Source organism: Athene cunicularia (genome assembly GCF_003259725.1).
Source record: "Athene cunicularia isolate RWA chromosome 7 unlocalized genomic scaffold, athCun1 chr7_part1, whole genome shotgun sequence".
Taxonomy (NCBI): Eukaryota; Metazoa; Chordata; class Aves; order Strigiformes; family Strigidae; genus Athene; species Athene cunicularia.
In genome coordinates, this window is record NW_020799107.1 from 30,049,982 (window position 1) to 30,070,165 (window position 20,184).

Below are 20,184 nucleotides of genomic sequence, written 5' to 3' on the forward strand. Positions count from 1 at the left end.
CTTTGAGCAAGTGGAAAGCTTCTGGATTTTCAGCTCATTTGGGAGCAAATCTTTCAATCTATCACTGATGAAAAATTACAGAGAGAGAAAAAAGCTATTGTTAATTTAAAATGTAAGCAGTCATCTACTCATTCTATTATTGAGTGTTATTTATTATCAGAAGCTGTTGTTAAGAGAGTTGTTTTAAGGACCTGCTTACAAACAATATAAAGACAAATACAAACTGGAGGAACCCAAGTGTTAGCAAACATTAAAGGCTGAAAAATGGTTAGTACACCTAAAAGATTGTATATTATCAGTAGATCTAAAGGAATAATGTCCCTCTAGTACAAATGTGCCTTGTAATAAAAACTTTTCAACTGTGAATATAAAAATCAGTATTCCTATATTCTGTAGAATACCTGATGATATAAAGTTATTGGATATTCCTTTACTCTTATAATTCAATTCACTATTACAATGTTAAAAAGCCAATCATAATTTTGAGTTGCTCTAGGCACCAAGAGCTAGTGATGGGAATCTGTGCTTGAAGAGTATCTTACACCTATACAAACATCCACCCATTACAGAAGGTTTTCAAAACTAGCAAGTATTAGTCTTTTGCTGTCTTTTCTAAGTCTACTTTAACCAGACATAGGTTTCACAGCTATAAATTTCCACCTTGAGAGGCCAAGGACATTTTAGCAAGCCTAAATCCAAACTATTCAGCACTTCTTACACTCTCTGTTTTGTCCTAAAAGCTTTCACATTTTTGGTAAAAATAAAAAGTACAGAAAAAGTTAGGGAACTTGCCTAGAGACAGTCAGAAGGGTTCAAACTTCCTTTCAGATTTCAGTGACAGAAATATCTGTCTGGGTTAATAATTTAGTCAAGAACAAAACCCATCAGCCCAGTTTAGTCCTTTATTACCAAAACACACCAAATATACTTTGCCTTCTATTTTATTTAATAATGTAAAGGCATTCTTTTACATCGTAGTCCTTCATGTAGACACAGTATGAACTCTATGGTTTGGTTTAATCTTTCCTCTGTAATTCCAATATTTAAAGAGTAATGCAAAGGTGAATTGTAAGATTTTTTGTTTAAGCATTCATTTTTTCTGTGGTTTTCCCTAGCAGATGAACAGCGCATGCAGAACAGAAACAATAAGTAGGAGCCAATTATTTGTATTGTCTTAGTACAGCTACAGATACAATCACAGTATGAGAGAAACATACATTAAGAATTGCAGGGAAGCTGATTCATGAAAAAAAGCACATTTCTTCTGAAGTTTGGAGAAATTTTTTTTCAATTAAATTTGCAAGTGTGACAATCACAGTAAAGCTGGATGCATGCATGACTGACTATTTACCAAGGTGACTGAGATTTACCTGAGTCAGAGCAACCAGGCAGTCATTACACAGAGGGAGGAAAAGCTACGGATGGATACGAGCTGCACCAACAGACTGAATTGCTAGAAAATTCACAGACCTATTATATTTCTCATACTCCATATTTAACATGTATGCCAGAATATCACTCCTGTGATACTGTTTTCAGTTGAGAAACCACTCAGATTCCATGAAGGACAGCAATATAAAACCAGGACAGGCTGGTAATGTCTACCAAATACCCAGTAAGGGTGTTTAAGTCAGACAGATAGTATCATTCCTTACATTGAGCTACTCATGGTGTCTAATACTGATACAAATTCAGAGCACTTAAAACTTGTTCATGTCTCTACATTACTGCTGGAGGACTGCAAACCACAGTCCAGGCATCAGCACTGGATGGGTAATGTCAGTGGTGTGAGCACCTTCCCTCTGCACTTCCCAGCAATGCCAGATCCAGTCATCACTGGTTTGACTGGGCTTTACATGCACTAGATACAGATGGTGTCATCCCTACAACACACAACTGGATTAAGACAGTAGCTGTTGGCATCATGAGTTCAGGCTTATCACCAAACAGAGATTTTTCAAAGGCAGAGTTATTTAGAGTAGGTCAAAACCATAAGGCAGGCTCGTAGATTGAGGTCAGCAGAGAATAAGACACCTCACTCTACCCAGGGAGGTATGAAACAGCCTGTTTCAGAGCTTTAAAAAAAAAAAAAGGAAAACCTCAAACTTGTGACGATATAAGGTGATAGATGGTGTAGAAGGCACCTGGTAGGGAAAAAAAAACTTGAATTCAGTTAAAATTTTACAGGATTACCACATACAAGTAGACAATGTGAAAGGCTCTTCTGTTCAAAGAGTCAGAACCACAGTTTACACATCCCTCTCCAACAGGTACTTAAAGAAGAACAAGGAGAAATCCTGACTTCAAATCTGCTTTGATACTAGCAGGCTGCTCAGAGAGGATTTTCATATAAATTCCAGCAGAATGACAAGTACTTAGTTCCTCAACAGAAACAGACAGTTTAGAGAAGTGATGCAAACTTACTTAGATTAATCACACTTAAAATAGGATTTTGTGGAAACTTCAGAAGGTGGAAGGAAAACCGAAACAGCTCACCTAAAATAAATCAGTGAATGTGAGTCTTTTTTCTAGTAATGCTTAAGAGGAAAGTATCATCTGCAGTATCCTTATAAGTTATTATAGAACCACCAACTGTATTGATTTGGGGAAAAAAAGTATCATCTCCTTTTGAACTGGGCTTTGAAAACTTATATTCAGTATAGATCTGGGGTAATAAACATTTTATGACATAATATTGTGCTGAGTTAAAAACACTTTCTTTTTAAATATACGGGAAAAGAAGTTTCATTTTTAAACAATTAAAAAAAATATTTACTTTGCCAGTGGAAACAAACAGGTTACCCTCAGAATCCAAACATATATAAACACTGGGAATCCATATGTAAAACCTGTTTTTAAAAAAAATATTATCCATGCCATATGAATCTGTAGCAATATATAAATGTTACAGTACTGTAAATGTGAAAGGCCAATTTTGAAAAAAAAATTAAGTTATGGAAACTGAACTTAAACTTTGCTAAAGAGCATCCAGTTTCAACTGCTAATTATTTTTAATGTCTATTTTTACACTCATGTTTACTTGGGATGCAAAATTTTGCTTGAGGTTTTCAAGCCATGAAGACTGCACAGATTATACTGAATTATAACACTCCTGCGTTATTAAAACTCCAAAGTGTATAATACTAATAAATGGTCACCTCATAGAAAATTTATGTAATTTTGCCCACACAAATGCTTAAAATTAAGACAAAATGCCACATATATAAATGAATGATGGCTAAAGTTTTATGAACTATAAACACAAGGTCAGTAGCGCTTCACTTCTGCAAGATAAATCTGACATTTGGACAGTGTTGTGAATCATGACGAGAAACACAATGACCAGGGAATACAAGCTGTCTATTAAAAAAATAAACAAAAAATACACCAAATCACTCTCACATGGACTTCTCAAAATATTGTACCACCAAAAGCTAATGTTTCTTTCAGCTACTGCTGAAACTGTGCCATCCTCCAAAGAATGATGAAATTATCTTCTGAGCCAAAGTCTTTTAATACAATTTTCAATACCACTTGTATACAGACTTTTTATATGATCTAGTAATACAAACAAACAAGATTTTGCTTTAACCTAGTGGTGCCCATTTCGGTTGCTTTTCTTTTTTTAGGAGGTATCTGGGCTCAACACTGTAAGAAGGCAAGTCTTCCTGTGGCCGTAGGTAACGATTCTGTCATATATTGTATGTATAAATACTAACAGGAAACTACAGTCATTAAAAATGCTGTATTTTAAATAAAAAGACATGCATATTAGAAGTGGATTTAATAACACTAAATATATTTAAGATTTTGCTTGAGTTTTTTTGGTGAGTGTATTTAGGTCTTTGAACTTCATGATGCAACAGGAATGACAGACAGAGGAACCACTCATTTATGTTTTTAAAATAATTGCCTAATTCAGGTCATCTTGAATACAAGTCTTACTAAAGTTCAGATCAGGTCCTCAAGTTTCTTCAGTGAGCAAAAACTCAAAGCTACATTTGGACAACTGAATAGCTAGATTCACACACAGTGACTACTGGAAATAAAGAGAAAATTCACCAATGTACAGCATCTGTAATGTTAAAAATCTGCCTAACTCCATACCAGTGCAAGACACAGAGGTGATGCAAGATACTGCATGGTTCAAGTTTTGTGGCATTTGAGCAGTGTTAGGAAATGCTGGGGGGTTTATTTTTTGGGGAAAAAAAATCTTTTAACTCTACCTTTGCTACTTTAGAGTTTCATTGTTACTTTGACTGAATTACGTACACCATTACAGGTGCACATCATCTATCTAGTTCCAGGCTTCCCTCTTGCTCCCTTATTTTTAAATTTCTATAAAAACTCAGTCCCTGTGCTAGATTACTATGTCTAGTGCTGATACTGCTACAGACATGATAGGCAGATTTAATTTACTCAAATCCCGAGCCACCCTGACTTTTCAGATGAACTTAATGTTTAATTAAGGGAAAAAATGGCAAAGAAGAAAGAATTCCCATAAATACAGTTTTTTAAATTCTGCTGGACAGTTTTCCTTAAGTATTTGTACTGCTTTTATTCCTACAGTTAAGAAAATGGTATCTCAGAGAATTAGCATTACTTTTACAATAATTTATGACAGTACTTTCTTTTTATCTAAGAGTTACTGACTGAGTATATCCAACACTATAAAAAGCAAGCTTGGGGATCTTAATGCCGTATTTTTCTGACTTCTGAACTAGATAATATATTCATACTTTACTTAGGAACACTTAATAAAAATCTATTCATAAACTTTAATAACACATTCTCCTGGAGATGCTCTGACAGACTATTCTGCTTTATTCTAAGATTTCCTTTGATTATCACTTTGTTGAGCAATGCATTATTATAAGTCCAGTACAACAAACACTAGAGTACAAATTTTCAAAGTTTACACATTCACACCAATTTAACCAACAATTCACACTAGTTTAACAGCAATTTACAACTTTTTCTTTTTAAATTAGAACCTTTTATTGCTGACTTGTTTAGTTCTATACATTCCATTATGAACAGAAACACTTAGATATTACCAATAAGGAGCACTGCAGAAATGATCACCAATACATAAATGCTCTGGGAGGCTGCTATCTTTTTTCTATGTTCAGCTTTTGCTTTTGTAAAGAAATATTTATTGAATGTTAAGAAAAAGTTTACTACAAACGCTTTAATAGCTTGAATGCAAGAGGGAAAAACTGCCCCACTTTTGGTCCATCCCCAGCCTGTGGTCACAAGGTGTTATCCAACATTCCCCAAGCCCACTGCAGACAACCATCCTTAGAAAAGTATAAACAGGAGCTGGAATTAAGTGGATATTGATGAAAACTATGATAGAAGATGACATAAGCACTCCAGAAATATTTCCAATGTCATTAACTCTTCAAAACTGACAATTAACAGAGACATAACATCTACAAACAGCAAGAAGCTTTAAAATTACTGAAACCTTTTGTATCTACCCTCCTTGTGGGGAACATAATCAAATAAATTCAGTTGTAATTACAAGGAACTCAGATTCAATTTAATTTTAATTATTTGAAATGTGTACACACTCCAGGAAAACCTCATTAAGATGGCTCAGCCAGTTGGTTTCAAATGGGACTGGTAAGCCAACATTTACAATTATCCATCACAACAGCCATCCATTCACTCTAGATTAATCGGTTATTACAGTCAATTCAGATCAGTAAATAATAATGAATAAAATTATTCTCCAGTTGTGTAAGGAAGATCTGCTCTTCCAGACAAGAGAATGACACTACTGGAAATTTTTGTTTCCCTTACTGCCTCCTACTTTTCATTTAGGATAGCACATTATGTTGCATGGATGCTATCCCAACTGTTTTCCTTAAACAAAATGGACTTTGAGTTCTTTGGATTCCTATCAGAAGCAGAGTATTGCAATAAAGAAGAAAAAGACTGTTTGACCTCAACCTCAACAGCAATGTAATGATTTCAGTATACAGCCTATCTGCAATACATTAAAGAGCAGTGTCTTTCTATTCTGCCCTAAGCAAGAGTACAATCAAATGTTGTTCAGAAAAAAATCCTTCATGCATGCCTGTTACATTTTTCCTTTTCTCCCCATCTTAAACACTCTTTCTCTCTTTCTCTGAGTAATTCTTGTAATAAGACAAAACTACTGCAGAATAAACAGCATTTTTGACACATCACTGTGTTTAGGGGAAATTTTTGAGCAATGAAATAAATTTGTCTTTTAATCTTGGCATCTGAAGAGGCGAAATATGGTTCTTTTCTCACTACCTGGGATATTTTTGTAACATCAAAATCGTTAGCATATTAATTCTGCTGGTTTGATGACAACAAATGTAACAAGACCTCAGGCATGAACAGGAGCCCATTGTACAAAAGCACTTCTGTGAAGCCAGCCAAAGCTAAATCCTGGGGTTCAGCAGTGGGGCAGTACATAGCTCTTTTCAGTCCAAGTAAACAATTGAAAAAGAAATCATCAGTATTTGAAAACCCTGTTTAAAATCCTTATTTAAAATATACTGTAAGTAAACCCAACCCTTTTTCTCGTGGGTCCCCTCTCTCAGAGGTGTCACCAATAACACTGTCCATGTATTATGCTTTCCTATATTAGTCGCAACAGACACTTTCAAAAAGTTATTCAAATATTCATTTCCCCAATTACAATGAAATTTAATTAAAAAAAAAAAAAGTAGTTACTTTACTCTCAGACTAAAATTCACATAGCATTAAGATGAAACAATCATAGATCACTCTTACCAGCTGGTCATTAGCTTCTCCAAATCATCAACATCCGAATGCTGTATAACCAGTTCCTAGATCTTATTTTGGCCAGTTTTTTTTCTGGAATCTCTCAGCTCACTTTTCTATCCTCAATTTTCACATTTTATTAATGGATTCATTGGCTGGGAGCCATTATAAAAGTTCTTTTTTTGCCATTCCCTGAAAAGTGTCAGGGAGGTCATTTAGTTTCTGCAAGAGTAGCTGCCCTGAACGGAAATGATGGTGGTAACAGGTGAAGAAACTGTGAAGGGTCTGACTTGAGTTCAGTGGAATGCAATCAGATTTAGGTTGATGTTTTGGATGATGTAACTTTATTACCAAGGCAAATACCTTGCAATATCAGTGACTTCTATTTAAACGAAAAGCAATATGAGTTTATATCTTTCAACTTACAAGACTGAAAAAAGTATTTTAGAGAGGCAAAATAGTTACAACAATTTTTCCACTGCTTATATGTATAAATTCAAACAGTGCATCTTCCCCAATGACAGGGGGAGTTATGGCAAACAAGAACAGACCATAAGTTCAACACACATCTGCATTGCTGCTTCACATGAAAATTTTTTATTACTTTTCGAAAGCAACATACTGTAAAGTAGGAACACAGTAGATTTAATTTTGTTCCATGACTAAGTGTGCCCAAGTAATGTTTTTGTGAAGCACTAACATTACCCCACAGTAACAAATTGTTAGAAAATAAATAGATGTTAACCGAGAATTGAACTAAATAAACTGTAACATATATAGTTAATAAGGTTCAGTGGTTAAGCAAGAACACTTATCTCTTCACTGCACCTATCATCTCTTGTTACTATTCATGTCATTACTTAGCTGTAGGTCACTCAAATTCATTTTCCCAGGGTAATATTATAACCTTGCAGGTATCTGAAGCAGGCATAATAAAACAAAAAGGTTAATTGTGCATTCTGTCACGACCATGTGGCATCAGGCCATGACCATCATTTGCCTGGTAAATCTTATCTGCTTTCTTTTCTATTTAAACTCTCCCTCGCTGAATGATAATTTTTCAGTGTCTAAGCTGCCTAAAGGGTAGGTTTCAAAATAAAGTTTCAGGTTCTTTTGCTTAGTTTAAATGTATTATGAGTTTAGCCTCCTTAGTACATGGCTAAAAGGGAATGCATAAACTAACTCAATAATATATACTTAACAAATTATATTCCCCGTTATTAGCATTCAAGACACAATGCGGTTTGTGCACAACATAAAGAAGGTTGAAACATTAAGCACTGTAGCAAATTTTGTTTCTTTTGGCAAAATTCACTTCATAAAGGAGAAAGCCCAGCCATGCCAAGGACAGTTTAGGACTTCAGCACTAAGATCATGGTGAGCTGGATCCAAAAGCGAGCTTGTGCATCTGAAACAGAGTTGAGTCTTGAGGAATCAGAAGGGAGGAGAGCTGTGCTACAGTTGTTGAAGAGCAGCGGCTGTGGTACGTGCACTGGGAGTACAGCTATCACATGCTAAGGACTAAAACTTCTTAAAACATAAACACAATAACCATATTTTGTGGGGAGAGAAAGGTGATACTCCTTTTAGGTTACAGCTCTGGACTTAGAACACATGTTCAGCAGACTATGGCCAGAGTGAAGAATGACATGAAGGGTCTCTAAATTAATGGTTGGAACACTCACCTAGGACACGTGGGCAATTTTTATCCAGTGACTACATAGTTATATTGATCCATGTAAAATGAACTAATTCCAGAAGGAACCCAGCTTTAGGGGAAGAGGAGAGAATTTCCATGAGGAGTCCAACCACATGCCAGTTAGGGGATACCCTCCGGAAAGACAGGATAAAGTAGCCAGACTCTCTCAGTCTAAGCAGAGTGTAGATAATACGTCTTCCAATTTTGGCTCAAGTGCTGCCTTCATTAAGCGGTCAGAAGAGAAGACCCCCTCCACCACCATTTCTTCTTCCAGCCAGTTTAAAGACAAATTCTGAGCTGTTCACCTGTAGCATTGGTTTACATGCATGACCCTCTATGAGGGGATGTAAGTTTTTCCTCAGCTCTAGCCAGTTTCTCACTCAGCATGAAGGCTTTATGAATCACCCTTCAGAAGCACCTTTCTCTCTGTATTATAATGGGAACCTGAGCACCTAATTTTGACTTTTTATTTCCTCTGCAGGTATGTTTTTATTTTACTTGAAAGTCCTTCATTTTTTCATATTATATTCCAACTATACAACAGACAGACGAAGTCCAGATAAAGTTGAACTAATTCGTGCCTGTGTTCCTTAAAGACAGCAAATGCTTTCTTACTCCCTTTAATATGATCCTGTGCATACAGGAGCAGCCAGGCAAGGATTTTAATATTATCGCTCTGTTCTAGTAATTAATAGCAACTCCCCTCATAGCTCTGATAAGCTAGGAAACACATTTCATTTCTGTCCTTTCCTATTTGTGAAATACTAATGGAAGAGAAATAGGTACAAGACTCTAGCAGTGTCCTTGTATTAGGACTGCAACTCCTTTAAACTAACCCAGAATCAGTATGGAGCGATTACGAGTCTCCCGCAGTTAATGTTATGGGACACCCACTAAAAGTTTAGAGAGCATGCAGCAAAATGAGGCATTTCAATTCTGTCACATTATTAATGCCAATTCACATTACTAATGCCAATTATAGCATGAAAGCTGTTAACGTAAAGTGCCTCGGAGACTAAGCAAAACACTGACTGATCCTGAAGGTAACGTTTGTCTTAGTGACCAGTTTCCCCTCCCAAACAGATTTCTCTGTTGAAATTTTGCAGCTTTCTTCATTCCCTGTCACTTTTAGAGGTACCTAGAGCTGTAGAAATGGAAAACTAGGTACAGGCTTCCCTCTCCAGAAGAAAAAATAATTAACAACTAGGATAAAGACTTAACATAACTATTGTAGCCATATTTTCAGAAATAATTTTCATACAACTCCCTTGTCTCTTACTCTCTATGGAAGAGTGACAAACACATGCATGTGTAGCTTGGGGAGAGGTGTGGAACAGAGAAGACAGACATTGCCTCAGTTAGGTTTCTTTGGTGCTTAAACACAGCTGGCTGGAGAGGTACTAATGCCATTTCATAAACCAGAAAGACACTATATGTTGAGAGCAAGGTATATCTATGACAGCAAAAGACATAAACTCTAGAGACCCTGACAAAGCTTACAGAGAGAAATATACTTGTCAAATGCTAGACCTTATGATCCTCAGAAGGCAGTACATGAAATTTTGGGGTATTTAAGAAAACTGTCATTGGCCCAATACACATGAAAATCATATAATAAAGTAACAAGCATGTTCAGTAGTAAAAACAACTTAATAAAGAAACAGAATTTTGTTTTATGCTTCCAGTGGTCTATTACTAAACAAAACCATATGAAATGATGAATTTAAGATTAAAGTTCTCCCAGGACTGTATTTTTAAGATCTCTGTTTTTGTTTTTTTTTAAATTAGAAACAAAGGCATACAGATGCAGATCACCAGCATGCAACTTAAAGGAGATGAACTATAAGTCCTTGGAAAAAAAAACTAAGAATTTTAAAAGAAAAAGCTAAATAAACCTTTTGAGAAAAAAAAAAAAAAAAAGAATATTACCAAAGAACATGCTGAGTGAGAACACATTTGACTACCACATGTTCTCTTGGTATTTATTTTACTTGATTTCTGTTGTACGAGAGCCACCACTAGCAGATCAATCAGATTTCTAAAGGGAATAAAATGGCCTTTTCCAAAAAAGGCAAATATAATTTCTCATTAAAAAGCAAAACAAGACAATAGGGTTTGACTTTCTCACTCTACGTAACTCCCCTACCCAGTGCCTGCCATCCCATGAAACAAGTTTAATGGCACAGGCATTGGACTGGAGCTACACTGAGCAAATCCAGGTAACTGGAAGAGATCTTACTTGTCATCAGTATCTTGGCAATCAAAAAGAACATGAGATCAAGAAGCTGCTGAAAACCATTTAAATGCTCAATAAAGTTTGAGTAAAATAATTATAAGTTATTTTAACAGCATCCATGCTACAAGGGTAACTAGCCATGAGGAAGAACTTGCACCACAGAAGTATGAAGCTCTGCTGAAATCAGTGAGACGTCTTTCTCAATAGAATAAAAATTTAGTAAGAATATCAGAAATTTGGTAAGGGTATCAAGGCTCATACACAAAATCACAAGAAGTATTTGAGATATGATTTTCTCATACATGGCAAAGCTTTTCCTTAAGGACTTCTAACTAAGATGACAGTGGGCAGCAAATTAAATGCTAACCGTGTATTAACATAACTTACTCCAACATGAGCTGCCACATTCATCCTCAGATGGAAGACATTTACTTTCCTCACTTGCAACTTCCTCTCTTCAACAATAGCCACAGGGATTGTTACAATCAATATTCAGACATATATTTCAGTACAAAGACAGGATTCTGAAGTATTATGAAAAGCTGGTTTATGTGCATCTTAATATATGCCTATAAATTATGTAAGTTGAAGGAGAGCCAAAAAATATATCATAGAATATCTACTTACCTCTATTCACATAATATCTAACAGAACGGCTTGACAGTAGAAAGGTGACAGCCACAATTCACACATTTTAGGTTTTAACTGCTGTTAAGTAGCTCCACATCTTTTTGTTTCTAAATGCTATTTGGCAGAAGAAGTCTGTACTCCACTGTAGGGGGATTTTCAATCTAAATTAATTACATATCAGATCCATAAGAGCAAATTGCTAAAAAGAAAGCTCCTATGTGAAATGTGAGATAGCAGTATCTGTTCTTTCTGGTTAAGTATCTTGGTTTATTTTTCTCCAGATGGCCACAGTGGTTCTCAATTTCTTTATCAACAAATACCTTCCCTATGTGTTTCTTTAGAATCCACTGAGATAATTTATTGAAGCTATAAATGAAACAAATTCCACTTTTACTCTCATGTAGTTTTAGTAACAGATGCAGGCATGTATCTGTCTTTGCACAAGTTGATAATCCTCCACAAAATCTGAGTATGATAGGACTTTGCTCATCTATACTGCACTAAGCTTCAACTTCACGGTTTAGAATCACCACTAGAATATTTAACTGCAGAATGTTGGAACAAAGACTTTTTCTTGGTTTTTACTATATTTGTAAGACATTTGATGTAATCAACAAACTTTATGGCAGTTACATAAAATATTTTTACTTTTTTCACTTGCAAATGGAAATTGGGAATTATATGAAAAAAGATATTGTCATACATTTTCCTTTTTTCTCATGCACATACTTCATCAATTACAAGTTACAGGTGTCACATACCCAGCTATGAAAAAAATAAGTGAAATTTTCTTTTGGTTTGTGTTTCAATTAAAATAGTTCTTTAAAAATGTCACAGCTTGCTATGCCCTTTACAGACACAGAAGCAGATTTCCTGATTAACTGGAAAAGATTATGTATGACTAATTGGATAAATTTGGATTTCCCCTATACAGTCTCTTCACTTTTGGAGCTGAACACCATCAATTATGTTTTGACAGAGGCTTATGGTCAATGAAGTATCTCCTGAGCACAGCACTGCGTTATGGAATGCTTAAACACCAGATTTTATACCAGGTAACGTCACTGCAAGAACAAAAGGTATTCATGATATTTTAAGCACATGAGAATTCATCACTGATAGAATTTGGTTTACCAAATGAGGACCTTTAACTCAGGCTTAAATTATAGTTCAGAAGACACATGAAAACTGAAATGAAAGTTTAAACCACCAAAGAACAGAAAATTCATAAAATAACCATAAAATGGTGATATGAAAAACTATCCTATTTATAATTCTTTGAGTTGTAAACATAGAAAAGTTCTTGTAAGTCCGACATATAAAAGCTTAACACATGAGAGTTCAAACTGAGGAAAACAAGACTACATATTAATTCCTGTCAGAAACCATTAACTTCACCTGACAAAAAAGCCACTGTTGTAGCTGAAACAATCCCCCAGAATACAGTTCACCAGTTAGAAAGAAAAGCTGTGCACTTATCACAGAATTCCTCTGCTAGGATTTTATGCAGTGCTGAGACATACAGAAATGCCTATAGATAAATTTTCCCATTTTACTGCTTTATTACACTAAGAGGGTGGAACATACCCACGTAAGCAGCACCATTAGAGCTGCTACAGGACCAAAATTGCCTTTTGTATTAAAGTAACTGTAGAAGTTGAACTTAAAGGGAGTGATGGCAAAGAATATAATCCCTGGAAATAGAACAATGTATTATAAATTTGTGTATCAAAAACTGCCTAGCAAAAAGAAAGAAAATCCCAGCTGCAAAGAGCTTACAGTCTAGACGAACCTCTCGCCATCTCACCTCAACTATTTTTACAAGGGATAACACCATAGATAAAAGACCTATTTTTTATATCCCTAGATATTACATATGGCCAAGGTTTTTAAAAATAATTTTTATTACTAGAATCTTCCCAGAAAGATGCCTCTTCTAACTAGACAAAGAAAGAAAATAAATACCCAAGACCTCTGCATCAATCTTGTCCTCCCAGAGTACTGGCAGTAAACTGAAAGGAGGATAAAGAGACAGTGTTTTCCCATAAACATGTGGAAAACAGACTCCTGATGCCATCTCCAGGAAACACATACATCTACTGAAAGATAGATAGGTGTCTTCAGCTGGTTAATCTAACCAGAAAGAAATTTCGTAGTTCAAGGGTCATTGCAACCAAGCTGATCTATACCAAAGAAGCAGTCTATGAAATACTAGATCAGCCTAAAAATTAATTGCACCCAGCAGGAAGAATTTGATTCATCCAGATTATTTACTAAAATGCCTGCAGGGCTTAATTATTAGAAATTAAATAAAGATATGAATCCAAGTGTCATGCTTTGAACTGCTCCCATTACCAAAATTTCCATAGTGAACTTCCTTAAAATAACACCAGATAGTGTAATTTTGTGAGGTATCTCAAAGAAGAGTTGACAAGAGGAAAACCTACTTCTACACATGACAAAGCTATTCAGTTAACTTAGATGGGTATGATTAATTTCATTACAGTATGCACGCATTTTCCAGTGAAATATATGCTATGAAAACACACTAGAACATCAACAGACTTAGCAAGGTTTAGCACCTGCAAATAAGAACACTTATACATGATGGACACAGTGTTCTACAATAAAAAATACTAACAGTAAGTCTTCAAAGATGTTTAAGCTACTGCTTCTACAACAGAAATAACAACGCACAACTAATTTGATTAGCAAACTGACAAAACACAATACACCACTTTTAATTCTTACTCTCTTTTTTTTTGAAATTCAGCCAACTCTTGTCATTTTTACGAGGCACCCATCCAAAAGACACTAGAGAAGACAAATAAGGTAAATGATAATGATGATTTCATTATCTGATCCTGACTGTGGTTTCAATTCATCTGGAAATTTAAGACTTCCAGTATATTTGCACTGGAAAATTAAGTTGCTGATACTTGGGAAAAAATGTTACAAACTGACACATTTTCTGCTTCTTACAAAGACTGCACAGTGCTGTATCAAGAGCTTTTGATTTTGTAGCAATCCTTCCATACAAGTTACAAACCTGTGGACTGTCTGTTCCCACACACCAAGGGCCTTTCTTGGTATCAAAGCTTAAAACCTCAGGGATTTAACAGCATAGAAACAATAGTCCATTTTTATTCTACACCTCTGATGACTAAAATGGGCAACTTCAGACAGTGGAAGCAAGAAACTGGGGAAGAAAAAAAAAAAAATGGATGCCTATATTGGGTTTATTAGCGTGGGTTTTTAAAACTGTTTCAACTACAGTCTGTCTTTGATTGTATTTCTAACTACCGGTCCTTAAAAGAGCAACAAAATGTAAAAAATTGTGGGAGTGTCAGCTCTGCACAGCTGTGGGAGATTCAGTGTGTTGGTGGTAAATGATTAAGAGGTGTGTCAGTACTGGCCTGTCAGCCCTGCACAACTGTGGGAGATTCAATACTTAAGAGCCAAACTGACATCAGCTGGTGAGCTCTACTCAGGGCAGCTCTGCTTTGCACAGGTTTGGAGAGGCAGCAAGGCTTTGAGGAGAAACCGGCCTGTGGATGGAACTGTTCATGGGAGAGAGGGTTGATGACTGTCTAGTTGCTGATTTGCTTATTATGAAGTAAGAGCTTGAATGAGAGTATACATATGTATTATTGTATGAGTATGTATTAATGTAAGGAAAAAAAAAAAAGACTTAAAGAAAATAAATAGCCCCTGCCCTGCAGAAAGAAAGAAGAATACTGTGACATGTGAATTATTTTGGCTGCTACAACTTAGTACCACTTAATACAATGTAGTATAACTTATTACAACTTATTAAAATTTAATACAACTGGTGACTCTGATGTGATACATGCAAATCCCATCTCGATTTGGGACAGAGCGCGGACCGTGGAGCTGAGTGGTGGTAGTGGGAGCCCAGCTGAACTTTATGATCAGCGGAGTTGAGCCAACTAGTCCCGACAATAACTGAAGGCACCTGGATAGAAGATGAGCAGCTGAGGACTAAACAAGATGGGGATGAAAATTTCTGCAGAGAAAAAGTCTACTTTATATACTTTGATAAGAACTCTGGAGAAGATGAATGTTAAATATGAGGAAAAGGTGATATGTACTTTGTTTATTTGCTGCAAAAGGAATGGGGTCCCTGTTGCATCATCTTTAACTACATGGCAACTGGTAAATGATTCCCGGAAACAGTTAAAAAGTGACTGGACTGCTGCGCAGAGCTGACACTCCCACAAAAACATGAAAATGTTAACTGTAAGAGTGAAAATATCTAAAAAGCTATAAATAGGATGGATGCTTAATGACAACTATAAATTTGTCTATAAAGAATGTAATACTTCTAAAGATCCACAGTCAGAGATGCAAATGAGACTGAGCTGTGAAGTCAGTTCTCGGAAGCCATGGTCACGACAGGTTTTAAATAATAGGAATTTTAAAATTCAAACTAAAAATGGAGAAGAAGGAGAAGACAGAAGATGACTAAAATTTGAAAATTCATTTCTAAGTCAACAATGGCATTATCATGACTCACAAATGAGATTAAGAAAGCCTTCTGAATGTTTTTGCTGCAATGGAATTAGCCCATGATAAATCTATGAAACTGTTATAACAGAAATATCTAAACCACAGGTAAATGACACTTAAATTTATGGCTTGCATAAATGACACATTGCTATAAATCAGAGATATATGCTTTCCATGGCATGAAAACTGATGAGATTTCACATAAAACACTGAAAGAAGAAACAGTGCTTCAGATCAACATTTAAAGTACTGTAAAAGAGGTCTTAAGACCTCTTCAAATTGATTGCACAAAGTGTGAACTCTAACTATTAGTATACAATCAGCTTTATGAATTTCACTGTATCATTCATCTTAAATTCTCTCAGACTTAACACAATCAGTAAGAAAAGTTTCTCCAGAAAGATGCAGTACCTGCAAACAGCCTCTCTTAGCATGAAATTAAAGTTAGGCTCCTGTGAATAGGCTCTCCCGGGGACACTCCTCTTGTGCATGTTCCGGGACATTGCCAGTTCCTTTTTCTGACTTGGACAAATGACTTCTCACAAAAGGCTACTCAGGAACTGAGCTGCTTCTTTAAAAAATTACTAACGTGGCCCCACACTGTGCAGTCAGAGACTTTTCTGCATGAAGCCTTCATTACTCATACATTTAAAGTCTGTGGCATAGCACACAGGACATCAAAACTAATCTGTCTGGTCCTCTGTTTCTAAGTCTGCAGAGCTAGTTTCCACTTGCTACTGGGGAAAACAAGCTTTTTCTTCACCACATGTTTGCTAGCGTCTGACCTACATCATGAAGAAGAATGAATCTTCCACTAATCCATATCCTAATAGCCAGACTTTCTTAAACCCCAAACAGGAAAGCCAGGCATGTGACCAAGAAGCATTACTCCTGCCCCCACCTTTTATGTAATACAGTTGCTCCTCAACTTCCTTTTCATATCCTTTTGTTCTCTTTGCAAAAATGTATCTGAGTGAATTAATGACATTTATAATAATCTACTATGTTCATAAATTACAAAGATATGATCTGCCAGTACTCCTTTTATCACAAAGCTAGGTATCTCTGTTGTAGTTTTCAATACAATAAACCTTTTAAATCAGCTTTAACAGAACTCAGTTAGAATGTGCTTACAGCAAGTAATATTCTGTACTGCCCCTGCAACTTGTTTACTGAAATACCATCAACTATGACATATCAAATTTTGAAACCCAAAATTATACACCAGATTTTTTTTCTTTCCAAAGATTTTCTTCTTAAGCCGATTTGGGAGCCTACAGACTTAAGAGTACCAGGTAACTGGAGCTTTCTTCTCAATTTGTGAGAAGACTGATGCTGACTGAAAACTTCATTACATTGGACAGGGATCTTTGGAAACGTGTACCAGGCACTTTGCAATTTAGGATTCCCACACCCCCCTCCACTTTAGAAAATGAATTTGTAAAAGGTTTCATAGATCAGTAGCATACTGGTGGTTAGACCATGCAGCTTGGAAATTCAATAGGAAAACAGTTTCCTGACATCCAACATTTTTCTCTCCCACCTCCCTCATCTTTCATGTGCAATTTTGATCATTTTAGTGTGTTTTTTTTGTTTAATTAACTCAACAGTGCTTAATAGGCTTGATCAACTATTACCTCACTATGCTTTTCAGGTAAGCATTCAATGCCAGATGAATAACTCGATCCTATTACACACCTCATGATGTTCATCACCAAGCCAAGGCCAGGATTTTTAGTCTCAGGTATGACATTGTTTTACTGAATAAACAAAGATTTACTTTGCAAAACACTATGAAATTTACATGTACGTCTAACAAACAATTTTGCCTTTTTTTTAATAGTATTTTCTTCTGCTGTCTCCACAGGATACATGAAGATGGGGACCAAAGTCCCCATCTCAGAGATATACTGGGCTATTTGGCTCTCAACTCCCACAGCTACACTGCCTAAAATAGCTCCAGATGATGCTCCAGGTATACCAGAAACCCATGCAAGTGAGGCCCATTGTGAACAGTGTAATGAAATAAAGACTCTTCCCTCTCAACCCTTCATTCCACTCCTAAAAAAGGATGACAGAATGAAGCCTTCTGCTTTCCCACCCCTGCCAAAAAAAAAATATGCAGACATTTATCAGATGGCAAGTGTAGCCTGTTTATGAGGTTATTTTCTTATAGCTGTAAGACCCTTTTCTACCCACATCCCACTGGGGAATTTAATTCTGTTCTTTTAAAACTCTTAGGGAAGCTCTTGTGTCCTTGTTCTGAACACCCTAAGTCTTAAAGAACCATCATCAAACCTAAAATTTTATCAGAAATGTTTGGCTTTGCTTTGTTTTCAAATATGATTTTTCAAATTTTTATTTAAAATTCTTGACAAGAAGCATTTCAGTATTTGCTTCCTCACTAAGCACAAGTTACCTGAATTTACCATTCTTGATTCTGGAAAGGGAAACAAGACATAGAAAATACCTTCCCCTTTCCTGCTCAGTTCCCTCAGCATTGGCTTCTCTGGATCCTTTTTAAAAGGGGAGTTACTTGGCTGGGTCTGAGCAAAGGCATACATTATATTCCATGGTATAATCAGTGTCTCTGCTCATAGATTCCCATTTCATAACATAACTGTGTGATTCTGATTAATCACACTTAATTCAAGTAGACTGTGCTCTTTGTTTCTAATTCATTAAGAACACAATACCAATACTGGACTACATATATACAGGGCTCTTTTCACAGGTCCACAAGGCAGATTTTTTATGAGCATATACATACAACTACTTTCAGTCCGATGTCCTGCCACTGAGTATGGGGTTAGAAAGAACAGTATCAGTAGCCACTTGAAACATTTATATGGCTTCCATTAAATGCAATCTGCCGGTGAGAGACTTGACATTTGGGTAGAGTTCATTTGTGTCTTTTTCATTTGCACACATATCTCTTTTCACCAGGTAGATGGATCAGATTTGCAGTTACCAAGGCTTTCTTTCAGTGTTTAAATATTTCCCATTCTATTTCTTGATGCTATGTATAATTTCACAGCACTATTAGTTAGTAAATTGTTCAGAATTTCTCTGCTTGCTTAGCTGTAAAACATTGTTATTTTCATTTAGCAGCCAACAGAGGAAACAAATCCTAAAAGATTCTGAATAATTATCATAATCTTTTTTTAAAGCCAACTGATTTAGATATGAAAAACAAAGAGTGAATCATGTTTACACAAGTGTTTCTTCAGGCCAGAAACAGAAAATTTCAAGCTAAGTACAGACTGCATTATTAGGAAGAGATCATATTGTTTATTAAACTTGTATCAGCTTCTGTACCAAAAGACAATACCAATATTTACAAATCTTCTCCATTTCCATGGCCCAGGAAGGCAATGACACTGTTACTACCATGAGATAATACTTCTTCCATTTTTTAAATTAATGTATTTTTCAAATGTAGATTTTAAATTTGTGAAAGTGTGATTATTTCTTCTCTAAAGCGCTGCTTATCTTCCTAACATAATTTGCTGAATGTTATTTCTGCAAGAGATGCATGCTCTTCATCAAAACCATTGCTGCAGCTCAAATAACCAAGCAAACTTTAAATGAGCTGGCTTAGATCCTGACCAACAGCACTGCATCAAGGAGCTCAGAGCAAGGCAGTCAATAGAATATTCATCTGGGGAACAGGCAGGCTTAGGGAATACACTAATAAAGACACCATTTCTGGTGCTGTGTTACTCAGGGAATGCTAGCTCAGATACTTGCATGTTAGCTGCCATCACGATTTGGACTTATCTCTAGATATTCTGGTGGGAGGAGGAATGCTATTTTCCCTTTTAATTTATCTCTGTAGGTTTACAGGCTATTAGTTAACTGTAAAACCAACACTTGTCTTGGAAAATCATAACAGAGCAGGTAAATCAAGTATGCTCTCAAAATGCCTAAAATGTGCTCTTGTGCCTTCTTACTAGCAATAGCAATAGTATGTACACACAACACATAACAGCAGATGCATTTAGAGGTTCTGCTGAAATGTGTTAATACAAAATATTAAGAAATAGAAGATAGAGAATACGATACTCATCTTTTTTTTAATTAATCATTTAATCCCAATGCATTTATGAAACTGTCAGCAATATCATTTACAGAAAAATCAGCAATGTTTTGCTTTTGCCTATATAGCAGAAATAAACATTATTAGGACAAGAACTGGCTAGTACTTTTTAAACATTAATCCCAATACTGCAGACATAAATTCCTGTTAGAATTATGTAAGAATATACAGACACTAAACAAGATGCTTAAAATAAAATGTATTCACATCTACTGTATTTATGGG

The 20,184-nt window shown here is 35.7% G+C and overlaps 1 protein-coding gene across 11 annotated transcripts in view; it reads right to left on the minus strand.

The window, feature by feature from the left end:
• NCKAP5 (NCK associated protein 5) overlaps positions 1-20,184 on the minus strand; it is a 384,106-nt gene that overhangs the window by 163,724 nt on the left and 200,198 nt on the right. Inside the window, exon 1 of one of the 11 annotated variants that reach the window (XM_026852928.1) lies at positions 16,272-16,455. The exons of the other annotated variants lie outside the window; for them this stretch is intronic. Coding sequence (XP_026708729.1) covers positions 16,272-16,363 — 92 coding nt within the window. The 5' untranslated portion in view covers positions 16,364-16,455. Of the gene's footprint in view, positions 1-16,271; positions 16,456-20,184 lie in introns of those variants that run through there. 11 annotated transcript variants of the gene reach the window in all.